The sequence below is a fragment of the Eptatretus burgeri genome, chromosome 1 (genome assembly GCF_056783735.1).
Source record: "Eptatretus burgeri isolate ZD-2024b chromosome 1, Ebu_testis_v1, whole genome shotgun sequence".
NCBI lineage: Eukaryota > Metazoa > Chordata > Myxini > Myxiniformes > Myxinidae > Eptatretus > Eptatretus burgeri.
The window spans coordinates 34,939,638-34,960,064 of NC_140961.1; the positions used below are offsets into that span (position 1 = coordinate 34,939,638).

The 20,427-nt window shown below is 42.1% G+C and overlaps 2 protein-coding genes across 2 annotated transcripts in view; both read right to left on the reverse strand.

The window, feature by feature from the left end:
- Window positions 1-4,484: 4,484 nt before the first annotated feature.
- Window positions 4,485-14,003, reverse strand: MTO1 (mitochondrial tRNA translation optimization 1). Its single transcript, XM_085878788.1, is given in 14 exon segments — window positions 4,485-6,421; window positions 6,625-6,782; window positions 7,187-7,305; window positions 7,389-7,557; window positions 7,700-7,907; window positions 8,092-8,222; window positions 8,322-8,512; window positions 10,861-10,973; window positions 11,413-11,525; window positions 11,642-11,818; window positions 12,192-12,309; window positions 12,964-13,163; window positions 13,581-13,799; window positions 13,802-14,003. Coding segments are annotated over 14 exon segments (2,058 nt in total). The 5' UTR covers window positions 13,842-14,003; the 3' UTR covers window positions 4,485-6,319.
- A 1,744-nt stretch (window positions 14,004-15,747) lies between these two features.
- LOC147034218 (uncharacterized) overlaps window positions 15,748-20,427 on the reverse strand; it is a 30,215-nt gene continuing 25,535 nt past the window's right edge. The window contains exons 18-24 of the mRNA XM_085878778.1: window positions 19,708-19,824; window positions 19,470-19,609; window positions 19,258-19,381; window positions 19,064-19,174; window positions 18,327-18,530; window positions 18,087-18,220; window positions 15,748-17,989 (exon numbers count right to left, since the gene is read on the reverse strand). Coding sequence (XP_085734904.1) covers window positions 17,737-17,989; window positions 18,087-18,220; window positions 18,327-18,530; window positions 19,064-19,174; window positions 19,258-19,381; window positions 19,470-19,609; window positions 19,708-19,824 — 1,083 coding nt within the window. The 3' untranslated portion in view covers window positions 15,748-17,736. The remainder of the gene's footprint in view (window positions 17,990-18,086; window positions 18,221-18,326; window positions 18,531-19,063; window positions 19,175-19,257; window positions 19,382-19,469; window positions 19,610-19,707; window positions 19,825-20,427) is intronic.

Here is a 20,427-nt window from a genome sequence, read left to right on the forward strand (position 1 = left end):
TGTCTGTAAAACGCTGGCATGTGCTGAACTATTTATGTTTTTTTATTAAGTTTTGGGCGTATAATAACGTGTTCGACGTCTGCATAACGTATCAATCACATATAGATAACTTATACCAACGAATGCTGAGCATGTTGTCGGCGTTCACAACTTATGCCCAATGATAGTCTAACTTATGCATAGCGCGCGGCAGCGTATCGCTGAATATCACGTGGCGTTGGCTATTCATAGGCTGCGGCTCGACGATTCAAATCATAACCGCACTAGACATCGAAGTGTCAATCCGCCAATATCACGTGGCGTTGGCTATTCATAGGCTGCGGCTCGACGATTCAAATCATAACCGCACTAGACATCGAAGTGTCAATCCGCCGTCACACCTTGACGTTTTAGCCAGCGAATCCCGATGTATGAAAAATTTGCCGAACCAAGCTGGCACACGTCGAATACGTTATGGGTAAGTTTTGTATACGTTAAGAGCACGCTGGCATACGTCGTAGTACGCAGAGTATGTCGACAAATTTTCAGCATGTTGAAAATTTCTATTTTTCTATGTAATGAAAATAAAAAAAAATTGTATGACACACGTTCCGCATACGCTGGCATAAGTTGTCGGCACGTTACGTGATCGTTGACACACGTCGACATACGTTACTTGTAAGTTACTCATAAGTCGAAACACGTCGAGGTAATGTTTCACATACCCGAAACTTAATTTTTAACCTATGAGTAACGTGCTTTGAACCTATGAGTAACGTGCTTTGAACCTATGTGTAACGTATCTCCAACGCACATTGATGTATGTAGATGGAATGCTCAACCTGTCCAGCGATCCTATTGCTGCAAGCACCCCGTGTGGGGAGCTGAAGACGCCTCCACCACCAGAGAAGAACAACTACGTACAGTGACAGCTTGTTTGTGTACTTCTCTACATTTGCAGAGACATTGTTTTGGGCATGTTTGTGGCATTTTTTATACAAGTTTGCCCAGTGTTATGTTCCATTATTTTTAAGAACACTGAATAAAAGCTGAGCAAACTCTTGATGTTTGTTGATGTTATTTTTTTAAAATATTTAATTCATAAACAATAATTAACAATAACAAGCCGGGAGGCGACATGGCTGCTCGCTCGAGATGGAAAGCTGGCCGACGCGACTAGCCGATATTCATGTACATGCTATCAAATAATTTAGCACAATAAATATGATTATCACAGCCCTCTTAGTTTGCACCCAGAAACCCGCCTTGCGAAATTTCAGGCATGTTTCCAAAGACACTCTAACAAATGGCGGCCGTGGTAATCCCATTTATCTATTCGCTAAAGATTTAATTTTTAGCAGCGTCTCGCGCAGCGTCTCGCGCAGCGAATGCTTCTCTAAAAAGAGAGCTCGTCGTTTTTCTTCTTCTTCTTCTTTTTCTTCTTCTTGTGAAGACAAAACCTGTATATTAGGACTCGGCTCTTTTATATACACGATCCGGATCTCCTTAAATACTAAACACTTGTACACATCCTCGCATTGAGGGTGCCTTTTGAGAGCGTCTATCATGAACTTTTAAATATATTCGGACATTTGTTTTAAAGTTTCGAAAAGTTCACGTTACTTTTTAAAGATTATTCCATGTAATGTATTGTAATTTCGTAGATACATTATTAATTCCTTAAATACAATATATTTTTCGTAAATACACTGACAGGTCTCACTGTTGGCTTAATCAAGGCACGTGACGAAATATTGGAAGTTTTTGTTGTTGTTTTTTGGGGGGGGGGGGGTCGCGGCGACAAAAGGTTGAGAACCACTGCGCTAGACATTACCTCGATGTGTTTCGACTTATGAGTAACTTACAAGTAACGTGTGTCAACGATCGCGTAACGTGCCTACAACACGTTACACATGTTAGAAATGTTTTGGGTATGCTAACCATTACCTCGACTTCTGTGTAACTTACAAGTAACGTGTGTAAACGATCGCGTAATGTGCCTACAACTTATGCCAGCGTATGCGGAACGTGCGAGTCATACGCTGGCATACGTACGTCAGAAAATGTCTAACAGCTCAGCGTACTACGAAGTATGCCAGAGTGCTCTTAACGTATACAAAAACTTACCCATAACGTATTCGACGTGTGCCAGAATTTTAGCCAAATTTTTCATACGTCAGGCATACGCTGGCTAAATCGTCAAGGTGTGACAGGGCCTTAAGCACTCAAGCAAGCCTTCCAATGAAAAGGTTGATGAGGAATGTCTGGTTTGGCAAGCGATTCACGATCGGTTATAACAAACACCACCAAGAAATGCCTGGAATGTCAAACAATGTGCGAAATTGGACAAATGAACTTTGTTTTTAGCTATTGGAACTGCTGCTAAGGTCAATTTCACAGTTTAAAATTTGAAATTCAGCTTAGGTTAAGAGATTCCAGAGTTTATCGCATGTGCAAAAATAAAATAAAGGCAGGAACACTGGTGTCTCTGGGCTGCTAATTATCTTCAAAAGGGGTGTTTAAATTAACCAAAACACCCAATTTTCATTGTTGCACTCCCGTAGAGTTCCCTTCGTATGCATGCAAAGTTTCAGGCCATTACATTTCATGGTTTTGAAGTAATGCAGGAGAAACAAACACACTATTATACTTTTTTTTGTCTGTCTCCAAAATCGAGGTTTGAGGAGAGCTAGTACAAGTACACTGAAAGGATCAGGATCAGGATGAAAGAAAGAGAGATGGAGGGGGGGGGGGTCAGGGGAAACACCAAAACAGTAGAGCCGAAGGTCATGACAGATTTAGGCAGACAAACAATGGGTGTGGGGAGGAATGAGGGGCAGGAGAAAATGCATGGGATGGACAAGATGGATCCAGGAGGAAACCCTCAAAAGGGAAGACTGTAAATTTGGAAGGAAGAATTGGGGTGAGGGTTGGTTACCGAGGGTAGAAAAGATCATGGTATTGGAATGTGGATAATCTGAGATGGTGGTGAACACCTATCATGAAGACGTGGAGGAAAGAATGACATTGAAAAGGATGTGGAAATTGATTCCACAGGTGTGAAAAAAGATGAACAAATGAGTGAAGGTGATCCTGGATTTAGGTAGTTTCATCAGAATGGGGTTGATGGTGGAACATGTGCACCCTGCAGAAAACTGGTGAGGCCAAAGCATGGAAATAGAGGGTGCAAAATCAGAAAGGAGGCGGTGGAAGACAGAGAGACTACCGACCTGTCTGTGATGGCGAAGTGATAAGCCCTTAGACTCAGCTTCATCACTGGAGATTCTAATAATCTTGATGGCCTTGGTTTCCCTAGCATCAAGCTGAGTAAGATGTGAAGCAGGGGAGCCACCGCAGAGGGGAGAGCAGTAATCCAGCAAGCTGCAGATGAAGGCCTTGTTAGTGAATAGGAGTTCAGGTGTGCCAAGGAAGGACTTCATACGACGAAGGATACCCAGTCGACGGTTGTCTTTGGAGGCAAACTTTGAAATTTGGTTTGCCCAAGAAAGATCATGGTTGATGGTGAGACCCAGGAGTTTGAATGAGTTAACTACCTAAAGAGGATTGTAAAGAAAGTAGATAGGAGGGTTTGCGAGAATATGATCCTTTTGGAGAGAGACAATAAGAGTATGAGATTTGTCAGGGATAAAAGACATATTCCAAGTTTTTGACTACCTTGTGATTGTTTTTTTCAGGGTGTAAAGAGAGGGAAGAGGTTGCAGCTTGGCTGTGAGAAGGATGAGGGATGTCATAGAAAGGGTGGAGTCATCAAAAAAAGATAGATAGAGGATTTTCCAGAGAGATCATTGATGAAGATCAGGAATAGGATTGAGCCCAGAACACTGCTTTGGGGCACTCCAGCTTTGACAGGAGGAGGTGAAAGAATTCCGTTGGGTGCCACACACTGACTCCGAGAGTAGAGAAAGTCAGTAAGCTATGTATGGTGTTGACCTTGGATGCCATAGGAAGAGAGCTTGGAGAGCAAAGCGGGATATCAGACTGTATCAAAAGCATGACGTTTCCAGAGAGACGGCCATGATCTCACGTCTGACATTGAGGGCCTCTATCCATTGTTGGATGAGTAGAAGTGAGTAGCAGTTTATGTTTTGTATCCCCCTGATAGGCTGGATCTGCATCTGGACCTTAATCCAAATTAATCAAATCGGCTTGTTCTTGTCACCTACCAAACTCATCCACCAAGTTTTATCATCCATACACAACACAACGATACATCGTTTTTAGCCCTATCTCTCAATTGTGAAGAATGACTTTATCAATTTTAGTATCTGCATATGGCTCTAGATCTTAACCAAAATTTAATCAGTTCCTCATCATCACACACCCAATATGTCCACCGAGTTTCGTCCAAACCTGTCCATAACATTTTGAGATATCGTGCGATATCGTTTTTGGCTCTATCTCTCAATGGTGAAAAATCACTTAATTTTTTATTTTTTCCGGATCCAGATCTGGATCTTCACCGAAATATAAATAATTCGTCCCCGTCACACACCCACAAGTTTTTAATTGCAAAATGATTACAGACACTTCAAAAACACAACACACCTCCACAACCTCACGCATGAGTATCAGAATTTTTTTAAACAATGAAACTAGAACGGCACTCTTTGACGTCACAATGTCCACAGATATCATGCCTCCTCCCAAATTATTACATCATTATACATTTTTGCACCAAGTATGATTTAAATCCCTGAACCCAGATTCAAAATATTAAATAATTCTGGCTGCCAGACCATGTGTCCGATTTGGTTGAAATGTAAAACATATTTCCCAATTACGACTAGATCATAACTGTGACGTTTCATGTCGATTTATGAAGCAGTTCAAGAAAAGTAAAAATTTTTTTAAAGATTTTCATTCAAGCTAATATGGCTGCCAGACCATATGACCTATTAATTATTCGTGAACACCCTGATATTCCCAAGGCGTGGGGAAAATGGGGTTGAAGTTTACCCTCGATCTGTCAAGCCGTTCTGGAGAAGAAGACTTTTTAAAGGTTTATTCTTCAAAAAGATGATATCTGCCAAACCATGTGAACAATGACATCATAGCCCAGGCAAAAATAGCATTCCTTTCCTGGAGTAATTGAATCAGTGAATACCATCAGGGCCCAACTTCACCATTTTGTTTCATAGAGTTGGGCCCTTATGGTATTCACCGATTCAATTCTTTGCAGACTACTGTAGTAGGACTTGTTACCAACTATAGATTATGAGAGTACAACTCTCATATACTATAGCTCAAACTGTAGCATTTTTGCCTGGGAGGTGGAGAACTTTTTGTTCCTCCTGGATACGCGATCGTACCTGTAAAGTTTCTCCATGAACTGTTCAGCCGTTTTGAAGAAGATTGTTGAAGGTTTTTATGTAAAAAAAAAAAAGGCTGCCAAACCACATGAGTGATGAAGTCATCAATTTTTCCCCTCCATAACCCTCAAAAATTTCCACACCAATCGGATAAAGTGTTTGATGTATGCAACTATGACGTGATAACGAAGCCACCTATGACATCATCAAAAATAATTATCACTTATTTCCGGTGGGGAGTACTTCACATGTGCCAAGTTTCAATATTTTCCATGCAGCGGTTTCGGAGATACAGAGGTCCAAAGTTTTTCCTTTTTTCCAACATGGCTGCCACACCACAGGACCTGTGACATCATAATCATAGAAGCATTCCGCATGAGTAGTCACACCTATGATGAAAATGTCATGTCAATCGGACAAGCGGTTGCAGAGAAAACAGAAAATTAGCATGGAGGAATGTACGTACGGACAACCCGAAAACATAATGCCACCGGAGGCATAAAAAAAGGACTTCAAAAACCTCAAAGCACTAATGTGTTTCCTCATAATTGTATGGTGATAGTTTATTGCATCATTATTAGCTTACAAAGCATACAGACGCAAAACATTAAATCCACGAGTGCAACATCAGGCACAGCAGTTCACTTGAATTGCCTTTCAAGCAGTAGATTGCTGTCCATGAACGTCTGCTGGTGAAGATTTTCATTTTGAGCCATAATGTACAAAGGACACAGGTTTCCTGCATGATGGACTGGCAGCATGGCTGCCGGAGCTTCCTCTAATGGACAATGAGCTCTTAGTTATACCTAATATACTAATATCCTTGTTCATATGAAATGCATGTCAAAGTTTGTCCATGAACCTTAAATAATGTCAAAAAATAAAAGAGCTTTCTTCTTTTTATCCTCACCACTGCATAATCATCACTTTTGTCTTCATTTACCTGCAAGCTCACACTATCACTCTTTTTACCATTATCTAATGATGAGACGGTGAGGTTGAGGAGATGCTCATGGAAGTTGAGCTCTTTCCCGTGTCCCTTGTATGACATAACGCAGGAGGTTAACAATGGCAGCTGGAGTTACACCAGGTGTTCGGCTTGCGGCCGCTATCTGTGGATAATAAAAGGAAAATAAATGGCTGGAGTGACAAGTCTTTGGAGTTATGAAGTGATAGAGCAGGGACATGAATCAAACCTTTACTTGGTGAGCTCGCGCCAATTCAACCTCATTTTAAGCAACGGTCAAAGCACAACATAAGCATAAAATTGTGATTGAGTCTGTCAGAATAATCTCCAGATTCAATCTAAACCTACCGTGGTGGGCCTCGTGGCGGCGAGCCTCTCCCGAACCTCAGCAGACAGTGATATGGGCAGAGAGGTATAGTCCAGGTCAAGGGGCAAGGACAGATTGGCCTCATTTCTCACCGCCTTCATTGCCTCCTGCTCTATCTCCATGGGGAAAGCGTACACACCTAGTAATGCAAGTCAATGGTTCAGCACAACAAATAAGTTGTATCAAGAGACAATCAGTGTTAGACATGACAAAAATCAGACTTTTGAAGACCCAGTTCATCACAGGGTATTATGGGCCATCTACAAGTGACTCATAAACGACCTTTCCCTCCCATTGCTGTTCCCTAATCACATCCTCCTTTCCAATTTCTCTCCCACTCTCCAGATTCCAATACCCTTTTCTTATGCGTGTTCTTCTCTCTGTTCCTTTTGTCAATTCTGAGATACCGAATTGAACTTCACCCTTTCCCTTTCATTGTTCTGTAGAACTCAAACGGTCATCGTAACAAATAATGCACATTGATGCTTATTACATTAGGACTTCCAGATGTAATTATATGAAGGTGATGCAACAATTACATACTCTCAATCTTCAGGCGCTTCGAAATTTCGACCAACTCAGCATATTTCGTAAGGGCTTCTGGGTAAAGAGTTGCCAACATCTCCATGGTTACGCCCTGGTACTGTAGCATGTCAAATGCACTGTAAGAAAGGAGAAGCCGGAAAGATTAAAACCAAAAGATAGGAAGTCAAATTTATTGGAAAGGCTTTGCACATATACCGACCTAAAATTGCCGCTGCGCTGTCGACTGATCTGAATGTCAGGAAGAGCATTTGCCCAGCAGTGGGATGAGCAGCGAATGGAGCACAGAGCGAGTTTGCCATCATTCATAGCCGCGGCTGTTTCACGTGCCTTGCGCCAGCGAGATTCTTCTACACAGCCTAGTTTCCATCCTTCAGCACAACCACACATGTGGTCCCAATATTATTCACACCAAATCAATTGCAGGTCATCTTCAAACAAAAGCTTACATGCATAATCCACAAAGTCACACAATGACCTTAACCCTGAAACACATTCTTAATAATTATTGACCTTTGGCAGTAAGACGAAGGTCAGCATTGTCGGGCCGCAAGGTGAGGCGGAACTCCGCACGAGAGGTGAACATGCGGTAAGGCTCATCTGAAGATATCCCAGAGAGCATATCGCTCACCATGACACCAAGAAAGGCTTCATCACGACCAAGCTCCATCATGGGCTTTCCCAGGCTCAAGAGGCCTGCATTTATCCCTGCCAGAATGCCCTGGAATAAGGTTTAATAGAGGGTAAAGAGTGCAAAAACATACAAGCACTTAAAACAAAACAAAAATGAAAAGAGAGAGAGGGAGGAAGGAAGAGATATGGGGGCAATGGAAAACAGAGACCAGCTTAAACTTTTGTTTTAACATCCATTCTGCCATCATCTATCCACCTCATTTTCACCAAACCTGTCCAGCTGCCTCCTCATAGCCTGTGGTCCCATTGATCTGTCCAGCAAGGAAGAGCCTTTGAAGACGGCGACTCTCGAGTGATGGACTCAACTCCCGAGGATCCAGGCAGTCGTACTGTACTGCATAACCTGCAGGAGCAACCGTGGCACACAGCCATCAGCACCGAGGTCATGCGCTGTAATAATCACTCTTCGGTCTACATTTACCGAACAAGAGAAATTAATTACCAGGACGGAGCATCTGACAATGTTCAAGGCCAGGCATGGTCCTCAACATAATCTCTTGCAAGTCTGCAGGGAGTGACACAGATAGACCCTGGGGGTATACCATCTCAGATGAGAAACCTTCTGGTTCCAGCCATACGCGATGCTCTCGTCCAGGGAAGCGAATGATTTTGGCTTCAATGGAGGGGCAATATCTTTGGATCGGGGAGCAATGGCAAATAATAAGTTGAATAAGAACTCAGGTTCAGTACTAATATAGTTACAGGTTCATGGGATTTAAAGTGAAACACAAGATAAGTCACAAAAAAAAGAGAACAACTAATCACAATCATTAATTTTAATGTTAAGTCCTTATTTCGTATTTAATGCAAAATGATTCATCTTACATGTGCAAACTTCAGTGAATTTACCAGTAGTATCTTTAGAAGCAGTTATGTCTGACTGTGAAATGCACTTTGGCACACACATTGGTCAAAGACTGTTTGGTTAACCTCCCCCCCCCCCCATCCCACAACTTCCTTAGTCAAATCTCTTTGGTAAAACACCGACTCCCATTCCCATAATCAGGTAATGCAAGATCAAGTCTCATCATTCTTTCTCAGTTATATTCTGATTCCATTACATAAATTGAGGTCTTCAATGCATCCTGTTGCCTTACAGGTTCATGAAATTTAAGGCGAGCACATCATGTGCTCAATACATTTTCAGCATCCATCAAAGTATTGTTGCAGACCTGGGGTCAAGGGCGAGAAGATCACAAGGGGGGAAGCTACCTTGGGTTCCCACCAGACTCTCCAGTATCGCAGGCCGTCGCACACGAATAACTTTGTGATGCGGCAGGTCGCTAATCTACCATGAATGCCAATAACTCGATCACGTAACCTTGGGTCCTCCGTCTGATACAGTTTATCTCAAGGTCACATGGTTTAATTACTGGGGGACACACCCTCGGTATGCCTTGTTCAAACCTGATCACCTTAACTGCCAAGAACGTAACGGCTGGTAAACATTGTTGGGGGATAACATCCTGGCTAAACTAAAATATGAATCATGCTGGACCAATGAAGGAAAAGACAAAAACGAGCTGGGAACATTTCTATATAATACACCTGAGTGGATTTGACGGTCAGCTCGGTACTATCTAGAACGGAAACTGGATATTATAAACAGGGCCAGACGACAGAGGTAATGAGAAACTAGTTGGTCGAATTAAATATTAATAATCCCTATGAAACCCATTATGCATTATAGCCGTCTGATGCTTCCTTATAGGGCCTACAAGGAATGATCTGAACGAGCCTCATCTCAGATCATGTCAGATTCAGACCTGGTCACTACCTTGGACATGCTGCTTCTACTCTCCCAACAATGGTGGAGGCCCTCTATATAAGACACGAGATCAAGGGCATCTCTCTGGATTAATCTGGGCTTTTGATACAGTCTGGCATCCTGCCTTGCTCTCGAAACTGTCTGCCTATACAATTCAAGGCCAACTCCACTCTTGCATTACTGCCTTCCAACACTCTCGCAATCAACATGACGCTCTCAACGGAACACTTTCACCTCCTCTCACTGTCATGGCTGGAGTACCACAAGGCAGTGTTCTAGGCCCCATGTTATTCCTAATATTCATCAATGATCTCACAAACTCTGGAAAGTCCTCTTTATCTCTTTGCTGATGACTCCACTCTCTGCCATGACATCTCTCATCCTTCTGACAGACAGGCAGCAGCCTCTTCCCTCTCCTCAGACCTTGACAAAAATCAGAAACTGGTCAAACACAATTTTGCTAATGTATCCATATTGTCCACCCTTTGCATTTTCTCTTACCCCTCATCATTACCTGCATCCCTTGTTTGTCTGTCTCCATCTACTTTCTCCCTCTGCACTGCTGTTGGTGTTTCCCCTTTTTCCTGCTGTTCCCTTTGTCATACGTCATGTCCTGATTTGTTCTGTGTAATCGCTCTTCCAAGAGCCTAAACCCTAGCCTAGTCTCGACCATGTTAAAAATAGATAAATAAATAAAACAATGTTCCGACATTCGCGGCATTTTTCAGGAACGTATCTCCTGCGAATAGCCAGGTCCGACAGTACATTCAAAAATGCATGGGAATGGATTTGCAATACGATTAACAGGACAGGGAACAATGGCAAGTTCGACAAGTCAGATCCGGATTACATTTTCTTGAAAATCTTTTGGTGGATTTCATGAGCAATTGGTCTGCATCTCCGTGAATGCAACAAGACAACAAGACAAGAATGCAACAAGACAAGAGGACAAGACATAAACATCTCATGTTTATGAGATGCCATTACTTAAATTCCTGAAGCAAAACAGGGCAAGAAAATTTATATTTACCAGACAAACTCGCAAATAATTACACATTATACATATAATTTCACAATCACCCAGGTCTTCTACTTTGAACGTTCCAAGCAAGGTTACAGGGCTTTTGGTATGATCGTCCCAAGTGAGAATCTTATCACTGCGAGCTCCTGCATTAGCCTGAAACGGACAAGAACATTTCGGCTTCAAACCCACCTTGGACCCTGTACATTTTCCAGGACATGCGCCGAGAGGGACAGGTTATTGCGTATGATACGTTCTGACTCTGAGGTTGTGTTGGTTAGGTAGCAGTGGATTTGATCTGCAGGCTGAAGGGGACAGACTATCAAAATTAGGCAAATAAAGCATCAAAATTAATATATATTTTACACATTTGTTTACATACTTTGCACTAAAAAAAAAAGAGAAAAAGAAAAAAAGAAAATAATAAAGAGCCTGAAGGTAAGTCATTTAAGGTCGAGGGTTCAAGCTCGTGTGGTGAACATAAAGCTTGTCGTGCTTTTTATTGTTTTTTAAACACTCAAGGAGGAGCTTGTGCAAGTATTGTAAATCACATTAAAAGACATTAACAACTTCATTATAAAGGAAGTCCACTGTATTCCATAAATTATTTGGACATTAAGAGACATTACTGCCATGTATTACAAGGACAATAAAGTAGACAATAGATAAATCAACATAGCAAATGTGATTTAGCCTTGCGTGCCAAATACTCCAAATGGGAGTGTCAACGAGGTGATTACGAACCTCAATAGAAACTCTGTCATTCATAAAGGAGAAAGGAGTTGGTGGGTCATCTGGAGGGACCAGTTTCAGCACGGAGAAGTCCACAGAGTTCTTTGCAATTCTGGGAGGGGTCCCTAACAAAAAGGACAAGGAGAGTAAAGAAAAGCATCGCTGTTTGACTCACTGAAGAAAGGCAATGAAAGAGTCTAATATATATCTCTATCTCTATCTCTCTCTCTTGATACAGTACCTGTTTTAAGCCGTTTCCGAGTGAAACCATGTGCAGAAAGAGACTGCGAGAGAGCGAGAGAAGAGGGATCACCAAGTCGTCCACCCGCCATCCGCTCCTCCCCAATCAGGAGCTCCCCCCTGAGGAAAGTCCCGGCCGTGAGGACAACGGTTTTTGCTTCCACCCGGTTCCCAGACTCTACAGGGATAAAGAGAGAACAGTTGAGCAAGGGTTTTAGACCAAGGGAAAAAGTGTAGTGTTGGTATAATCAGAATTTTACTGCTTTCACTAAATAAAACGGAGAGAGGAAGAATCAAAGAACGAATGATGATATCACATGGAGAGGATTCTACATGATTGTCTTTTGAAAGTAATTTAGGATGATGTCATTTTATATTCAGTGAAGAGGATGTGGTGGGCAGTGTTGGCTATTGTAGGCAGCATTAATAGCCTCGTAAGTTGCCCTCGGGACATTCAAGAGTTAACCACAAAGTGTAGGCTTGCACCCATGACACTGCAGATCAGATAAAGGTATTCAAATTTCCACAAAGAGCAAACTGCTTGTTAGAACCTAATAGGACTCCCTCCACTGCAGAGACTCCAGTAAACGAAGGGTCTGGGGGTCCGATGATCAGATCGTCCACCGCCCCTTCCCTCAACCACAAATTGGGAGTGCCTCGTAATTCTGCCTGGCACAAGTGAGGTACACAAGAGGGAGAGAAAATAAAATGATGCGAAACAACCATTAACTAAAATATTCTCGTGTTAATGTTCCAAATTAAGGCTCAAACAAGGGAACAGGAACATCAACGCAAATTTATTGTCGGTGAACAAGATGATGCTTCAGTCGAAAAACAGAATGTAAATATTGCATAACTAGAACCAGAATGGCACTTGGTAGAGCGCATAGCCCCTGACAGGCTAAACGGTTTAAGTTTTGTATCTCACCGATGGGTTGGACCTGGATTCGTACCTGAATCAAAATCAAATTGGCTTGTTATTGTCACCGGCCCAACCTGTCCACCACGTTTTGAGATATCATGCTAGACCGTATATCGTTTTTGGCCTTATCTCTCAATGGTGATAAATCACTTTTAAAAATTCTCATATCCAGATCCGGATCTTCAAAAAAAATGTAATCAATTCGTCCTCATCAGACACCCAACATGTCCACGAAGTTTCGCCCGAATCTGTCCATAACTTTTAGAGATATCCTGCTCATAGACAGACAGACAGACAGACAGACAGACAGGGCAAACAGGGGTGAAAACAAAACCTCCGTCCACCTTTGTTGGTGGAGATAACAATGAAAATCTCCTGTCAGAGGATCACATTCCAGATACCTGTATGAACTGCCGGTAGATGTCGCGGTCCACCTGAGCACGAAGTCCCCACACAGCAGGTCCTTTTCTCCGGTTCAGAACACGAAAATTGATACCCGCACGATCTGCGGCTCGGCCGCATAGACCGCCAAGGGCATCGATCTCTCTGACCAGATGACCTTTACCCACACCACCCCATGAAGGATTGCAGGACATCTCACCTGCTCAAAAAAATTAAAAAAAAAACAATTAAAACCGCTTTTTCTACACACGACTGTTCCCAACAATTATATCATACAAAAAAAATCAATAAAACACACACACACACACACACACACACACACACACACACACACACACACACACACACACACACACACACACACACACACACACACACACACACACACACACACACACACACACGCACACCTTCAAATGGATTCCAGAACATCGAATTCCTGACCATGAAGGGGAACACGACCCTTTAGTGCAATATTTCTCATCATAAGGGGCCATCTACTTATTACGTACGCAAGGACAGTGGGTCATTGTGTCCGCTTTGTGGGGGATTTTTTTTTGGGGGGGGGCTGGATGCCGTACCTCTTCACATGTTCTAAACATCGCTCTATCCTCACCGATGGTGCCGAGTTTGTGGGTGAGCAGCAGAGTGCGCAGACCCATTCTGGCGGCCGCAGCAGCCGCCTCCGTACCTGCGTGTCCACCACCCACAACGACCACGTCGAACCCGCTCGGTTGTCCCGCCAATCCCCGTCTGAGCACACATCGTCTCCCAGTCGAGGCAACAAGACAACCTCGCCCACACCGCAGCAACCACATCACCTTGAGCACCGCAACCACCACCAGGATCGCGTGAAACTAAACGGAACGACAAACATCGTCCATAAAACCACTTCGAGTATTCTGGAACATTCTAATCACCGCACGGTTCTTTATTTCCTTCGTGAAGCGATTTATTTCAAAGTTTAAATGATAATTTCGAAGAAATGTAGCCTTCATCTCCTCAACACCGACCTTTTTAATGTAATATAAAATATATACCCCACTTACTCTACTTTAAAAAAAAGAATAATAATAATTTAAAAAATTAAAAAATATATAAATAATAATAATAAATATATAAATAACAACAAAAATATATATACTCTACTTTAAAATATAATTTTCTTCCGTCTCAAAGTTAATTATATGTATAAACATACAATAAAAAGCTGAAATTTTAACTTTCTACACACGTTATGAAATTTTTTAGAAGCGTCTTGAAGAATGTTACTGGTGGGAACCAAAGAAGCCTGAAATGAACCGGCAATATGAAACGGACCGGAAGACGCCGAAAGCGATGGAAAGACAGACGATTAAACGAAGTATTTTTGTTAGATGACGTACCCTTTGTTGTACACAATTACACGAGAGCGGAGAGCCGCCTGAAAGAACACAAAAAGTACCCTCGCGTGAATACACCGCTTCCAGATTTAAATCTGTGTTATAGTCCCTGGCGGTGTGATGCGTAGCAGTATAGAGTTTTATTCTGCACCCTGAATTGTGCTGCTGTGTTGTCTTTCTGAGCGCGAATCATTACCGAGTTTGAAAAACTATGAATAACTGACGTCACTTGTAAGTTGCCCATGCTGGGCACGTGATTCCAAACAAGGAGAAAGGAGGTTGGCAAAAACGCAAATGGCGTCTTCTGTCTTCGAGCTGGTAAGCTCGAACAACAATTCGCATTTATTGCCACAGCTGATGCAATTTAAATGCTCTAATGAAGGGGAGGCGGTCCATTTGAAACTGATCGTTCGATACATATAGCTTTTTGATGCCTATTGTCTGTAATAACAAGCTCAAATGAGCTAAGATCCTCATCCTCTTTACGATAACGTCATAAAAACGAATATGATGTCATTGTGATGTATCAGGTTTGCGATAAACTATCTGTGCTAATGCCTGGCTTGATTCCCACAAACAAAATTCAAACAGCTTGCCTAGTTTTGGAGATAATGGTATCGGCGATTTCCATTAGTGGCGATATTATGACGTCAACTTTTTTCAAGGAAGAATTTCCAAAATCGGAGATGGTTACTGCCTGCGCGTGGGCTTTCTGCATATACATGGCAAGTTTCACGAAGATCCAATGAAAACTCTGGGTTGTGAAACAAAAAATGTCAAAAAATAGGAATGACGTCATAAAAATTGATATGACGTCATAGTGATGTATCATATGTGCAGTAATTCATCTCTGCTAATTCCCGCAAACAGAATTCAAAAAGCTTGCCTCGTTTTAGATAATTTTTTAGGCGATTTCCTTTAGCGGAGATATTTTGACGTCATAACTTTTTTCTCGGAGGAATTTTCAAAATCGGAGATGGTTACTGTCTGCGCAGGTTATTTTTACATATATATGCCAAGTTTCAGGAAGTTTCGATGAAAACTGAAGGCTGTGAAACAAAAAAGTCCACAAGAAGAAGATGAAGAACAACAATGTGAGTCAGACTTAGAGATCCTCCACGAGGATCTAAAAATTTATATTGTTGTCAAACCAATGACCCAATTGCAAATTAACAGTTGGCTCATACATTAGAATGAAGGCAACTTGGATTTCAATGCAATGAAGGTACCAACCCCACCAACATAAAGTTTCCATTTTATACCAAAGCAATAATACAACAATCGAGTGGTCGGGATCCACAGGGCCGTGCACGAGCTGTGATGCATTCATAAGGAAACGAACCAAAGCGATTAAGATTTCAAAGAACAAACGAGAAGTCAGATCAAGACAAATCAAACTAATAATGGTTCAAGCGGCGATGGTTTATTGATGGTATATCTCAAAAGGCAAAGCATTCGTACAGTTTTCATTTATCGGTACCGGTATATACAATATTGCACCAGAAATATTCTATCAGTTATGTCAAATGGGCCATATATTTATTACATACACAAATAGTGGAATTTTACATCCTGATATAAAACAATGCACCATCAAGTGCCACTTCCAGTAGGTTTCCCAGTAATGAGGAGGTCGAAAGATTATCTGACAAAATGTCCTGGATTTGGTATTATACATTACAAGTGTTTCTTGACCTTTTAGCAAAATATCTATCAGTTTGGACATTTTGTTTATCTTCCTGACAAAAACAGGCATTTAAAGGGTTTCTTGACTCAGGATTTTTCATTTTTGTGTCATGTATACTACCGTTTTGATACAATTCCACAATACTGGCATGAAAATTACTCATTATTATGTAATGATGATAATAATAACACAGAGAGGTGGCTCAAATCATGTCAAGGTAAAATGGTAACTGGATAAGCTCAGGTGGTACAATTATCTCTTTACCAGCTTTTATCAAAATAATTGATACTTTAACAGGAACTGAGTGTAATCCACGACTGGCAGATGGCTTTGAGGTACACACGCTTGCCTCCAAGCTTTCTCGCCTGGGTTTGAATCCCGAACCAGCTATAAACTCTCATGCAGGTGTTTCACGGGGCAGGGCGATTTATCAATGTGTGTGCCGCCCCTCAGATGGACGTTAAATCGCTGTCCCGTCTGCCGGCATTAGTTGGTGGACATTAAAGATCTCACAGTGTCCTTTGTGAAGAGTAGGCGAGCTATCGCCAAGCACCATGGCCAAACTCTAAATTCCTGCTGCGAAAGCAACAGCAAACCACATGATATAAGCCTCGTCAAGAAACTCTTTTGGCAGCGCTGATGCTCTTTAAGAGTTTGGTACATCAGAATCAGAAGTGTTTTCAAGTCGATGAAGCAAATGGTACAGGATTCATGCAAGATAAACAAGTCAATGAAACTTCCTCATGCTGTTTAACAGATGCTCAACTTTTCCCTTTGGCAAAGCTTTTGTAAAGTTCTACAACCAGGATGTCATAGCTAGAACCCAGATGAACTCAAAGCTGAGCACCAACTCAAAACGACACCAGGACAATCTATTTGGGGCCTGCTGATTTGATATCAGAGATTTACTAGCAGCCTTACAGATAATCCAGCAAAGGTTTGGTTTCCCCCCCCCCCATCTCTGATAAGACTCTGCAGTTGTTCCACCATTCAAATCAATCTTACAGTTGCCTGTTCAACCTCTCACAGATGCAGTTGAAAAATCTTTCCACTGAACCTTACTGCAAGATTTATTTCTTCTTACAAACACTCCTGGGAGATTCTCACAATGTCATTATTGCGAGCAGGAATAAGATAATGCTCAAAATAATGACATTGTGAGAATCTCTAGTTAATGCGTTTCCTTATTCATCATCCATACACCTCAGCTCCACATTTAGTATTTCGAGTGAACTGATGTGAGTGTTTTTAGTCGTTGAAGCCGGATACTTGCTTCATTTGCATAAACCAGTTTGTCTTGCCATTGTGGAAACGAGTTCACAACGCTTACGAACCCTAGTCTTTTGGCTGATGGTCTATGACAGTAACCTTTAAAGATCTCTCTGCAATTGTGACTGTTGCTCCTTTAGTAAGTGTTCGATTGTAACTAATTCACCCTTTTGAAACAACATATTTATCTTTACAATAATACAGTGTGAAATTCAGTATAACAGGATGATCCTTGTGAATAACTTCGTATCGGGCAAATGAATAAGCTTTGCAGATAAACTTTGTTTAGCATGAAATGAAATTTGGTTTCCTTGAGGATTGCTGAAAAACAGCGAAAGGAAGGCAAAGTCTGGATAATACCTTTTTGCAGTTGTACATCGTGGTAAACTGTTAAGGTTTGTGCCATGGTTGCTGCAAAGAATTGATGAGAAAAGCTAGGGAGAGTGTATTGGAGGAGGTGAAGGCCGAGTAGGTGAGCTGGGAGGGGGAGACGATGACGATGGGGTATCAGGGCATGGTGAAGGTGAGGTGCTCGGTGAGGGAGGGGTATGTGTGGGAGGAGGAGTGTGTAGGGTTGGTGAAGAAAGCTCCCTTAGGTGTCCACCAAGTTGGGACCAAGAAGACACCGAACGATGTACTGTCTCCGTGTGCTCCTCCATCTGGCGCTGAAGACTCGCCATCTCTTCACTGTAGAAATATTTATATTAGCAATAGAGAGGGGATTGTGAGTCGTACCAATCATGTGTTGCTATTATATGGAAGCATCCAGGAGGCAGGTACTTACCGAAGTTGGTGAAGACAGCTATGGAGTGAAGTGAGGGGCTGACTAGGAGGCGGAGTGGGTGGATTAAGCAAATCCTGGAGAAGTGCAGGTGGAATGGGGCATGCTGGAATCTTCAGGGAAGTACTGACCTCATCCTGCATTGTAATGAGAATCAGATGAAACCATGACAACAGCTTCCGATACAAACCCAATTGAGCTTGAAACAGCATCACAGCAACCAATAATTATTATCCATCGTACCTTTGATGTATGCGGGTCCTGTTGTGTGATTTGCTTTGGCTGCAGCTCAACCTTTCCTTGTAGACCATTCCGAAGGTCTTGGTTTTGCCTAAGTAACAGCTTCATGCTGCCCTGCAGTTCACGTAGCCTCACTTGCTGCACAAACTTATCTTTCCTCGTCGCTGCCAATTCCTCAGCCAGTGCAGTCTTGTCCTGCCGCAGCTCCTGCAACCATGCACCATCAACTTGCAGAAAGTAACATATAATTCTGAACGGAAGGCTTTCAATGCAACAAAGGAACGAATAAACCAGATTTGTGAAATGCAAGCCAAAATACAGTGATCTGGTCTTGTCAATATTTGTGTTTGCAAAAAGCAATGGTTGTGAAAAAAATATTTTTAATATAAAACTAAGGTCCGTGGAAGAGCTGCGACACAAATCACACACATATGCAGACAAATACCCGAGAAAACACCAGATTTTACCTTCATACAAATACAGATACTGAGATTGGGGAAAGTGACATCATTTCTCAGAGCATCCTGGGCCACTTTTCTCTTCACACTGAGTGGGGCAACCAAGGAGGAATTTCCTCCTCCCCATGGGTTTTTTTTTTCATGCTCTATCCTTTAAATGCTGAGCATCAAGCAAGGAAGCAGCACATGTCGTTTTTAAAGTCTTTGGTATCTTTGCTGTTATCAATTATTGACTCATTTCGTTACACCACGGTGGACTTATTTGCAAAAGGTAAAGAGCACCTGAATGCTGTGCAAATCTCGCCGACCCTTCTCCTCAGCCTCACGCAGCTGGTCCCTCAGCATCTGCACCTCTCCCTCATCATCTGTTACTCGCCATGTTAGCTCCTGCACCTACACAAGCACAAACATGTACTTGTAGATTAAGTGCAACTAAGCAGCCAGTGGAATTGTGGACTCCTTGTACTCGTACTCACCTGTTCCCGGAGCCTTCCCTCTCTCTCTACTCTCTCATGCAATGAGGATCGTGCAGCCTGGAGGTCCTGCTGGCTTGCCTTTATTTCACTGTGCAGCTGTGAAAATCTCTTTTCCTCTTCAACTCTGGAAAAATACAATTCTATTAAGTGGCTGAGCCACACATAATGTGCAGATAAAGAAAATTTCTCAATATTATTGAGCTCTTGCCCACCTTAGCATCTCCATTTCAACTCTAAGTTCCTCCAATTTGCCCTCCTTGTCCCTCAACATGCACTTCGTCTCCTGCTGTTCCTGCCTTACTCCTTCCAATGCACGCTGTCCCTCACCCGCTTCTAACCGCCACCACGACACCTGTTAGATAACCCCCAATTTTTGATTAACGACCAGATATTGCACCCTCACAATCATTATCAGTTATTTCAATAACCGTCTGAAGCACACCCATTTACCTGGCCCTGAAGGTGGAGGCTTCGCTCACGCTCAACAGCCAAGCTCTTCTGCAGTTCCTTCAACCTCTGTCCCCTCTCGCTGTCCTCTCGCTCCTTATCCCTCAACAGGCTCTCCACCTGTGCACACAAATCACCAACACAAATGTCATGCCATGGCACAATAAATAAATAACCATACTAGTTCCTCCTGACGACTGTGGCACAATAAAAGCAATGAAGACAATAGGAAAGAAAGGATTCAACGATGTTGGACAACAACAGAAAAAGTAAAGGCTTTGACCACGATAATCAATCTCAATCCAAACATATGCACAAGTTGTTCCCATCTCCGAGTCATCTTACATTTGTTTCCATTGATTGTACAATCTAGTCTGATGCTACCGATGTGTTCGGTGTAATGCAAACGAGACATTTATGCAAAACACCCTTCATGTATTGTGCCATCAAACGTACAGCTCAAAATCTACATTCCAATCTGATGTAGTCTTGGTAATCAAGCCTAAATACAGAAACATATCCATGGCTGTTAAATGTTTGGTTTGCACATTTCCCCTTCGATGTGTTAAATTACAAGGAGCATCCCCATCAGATGTTAATTACAAGGAGATCTCATTATTTCAGTGCAATTATCATATCAAAGAAATTTTGAGCTAGTAAAATCCTCCACACAGGACATGAAGAGAGGTGACATTATTCATAATCTCACAAAGTGAATCATGG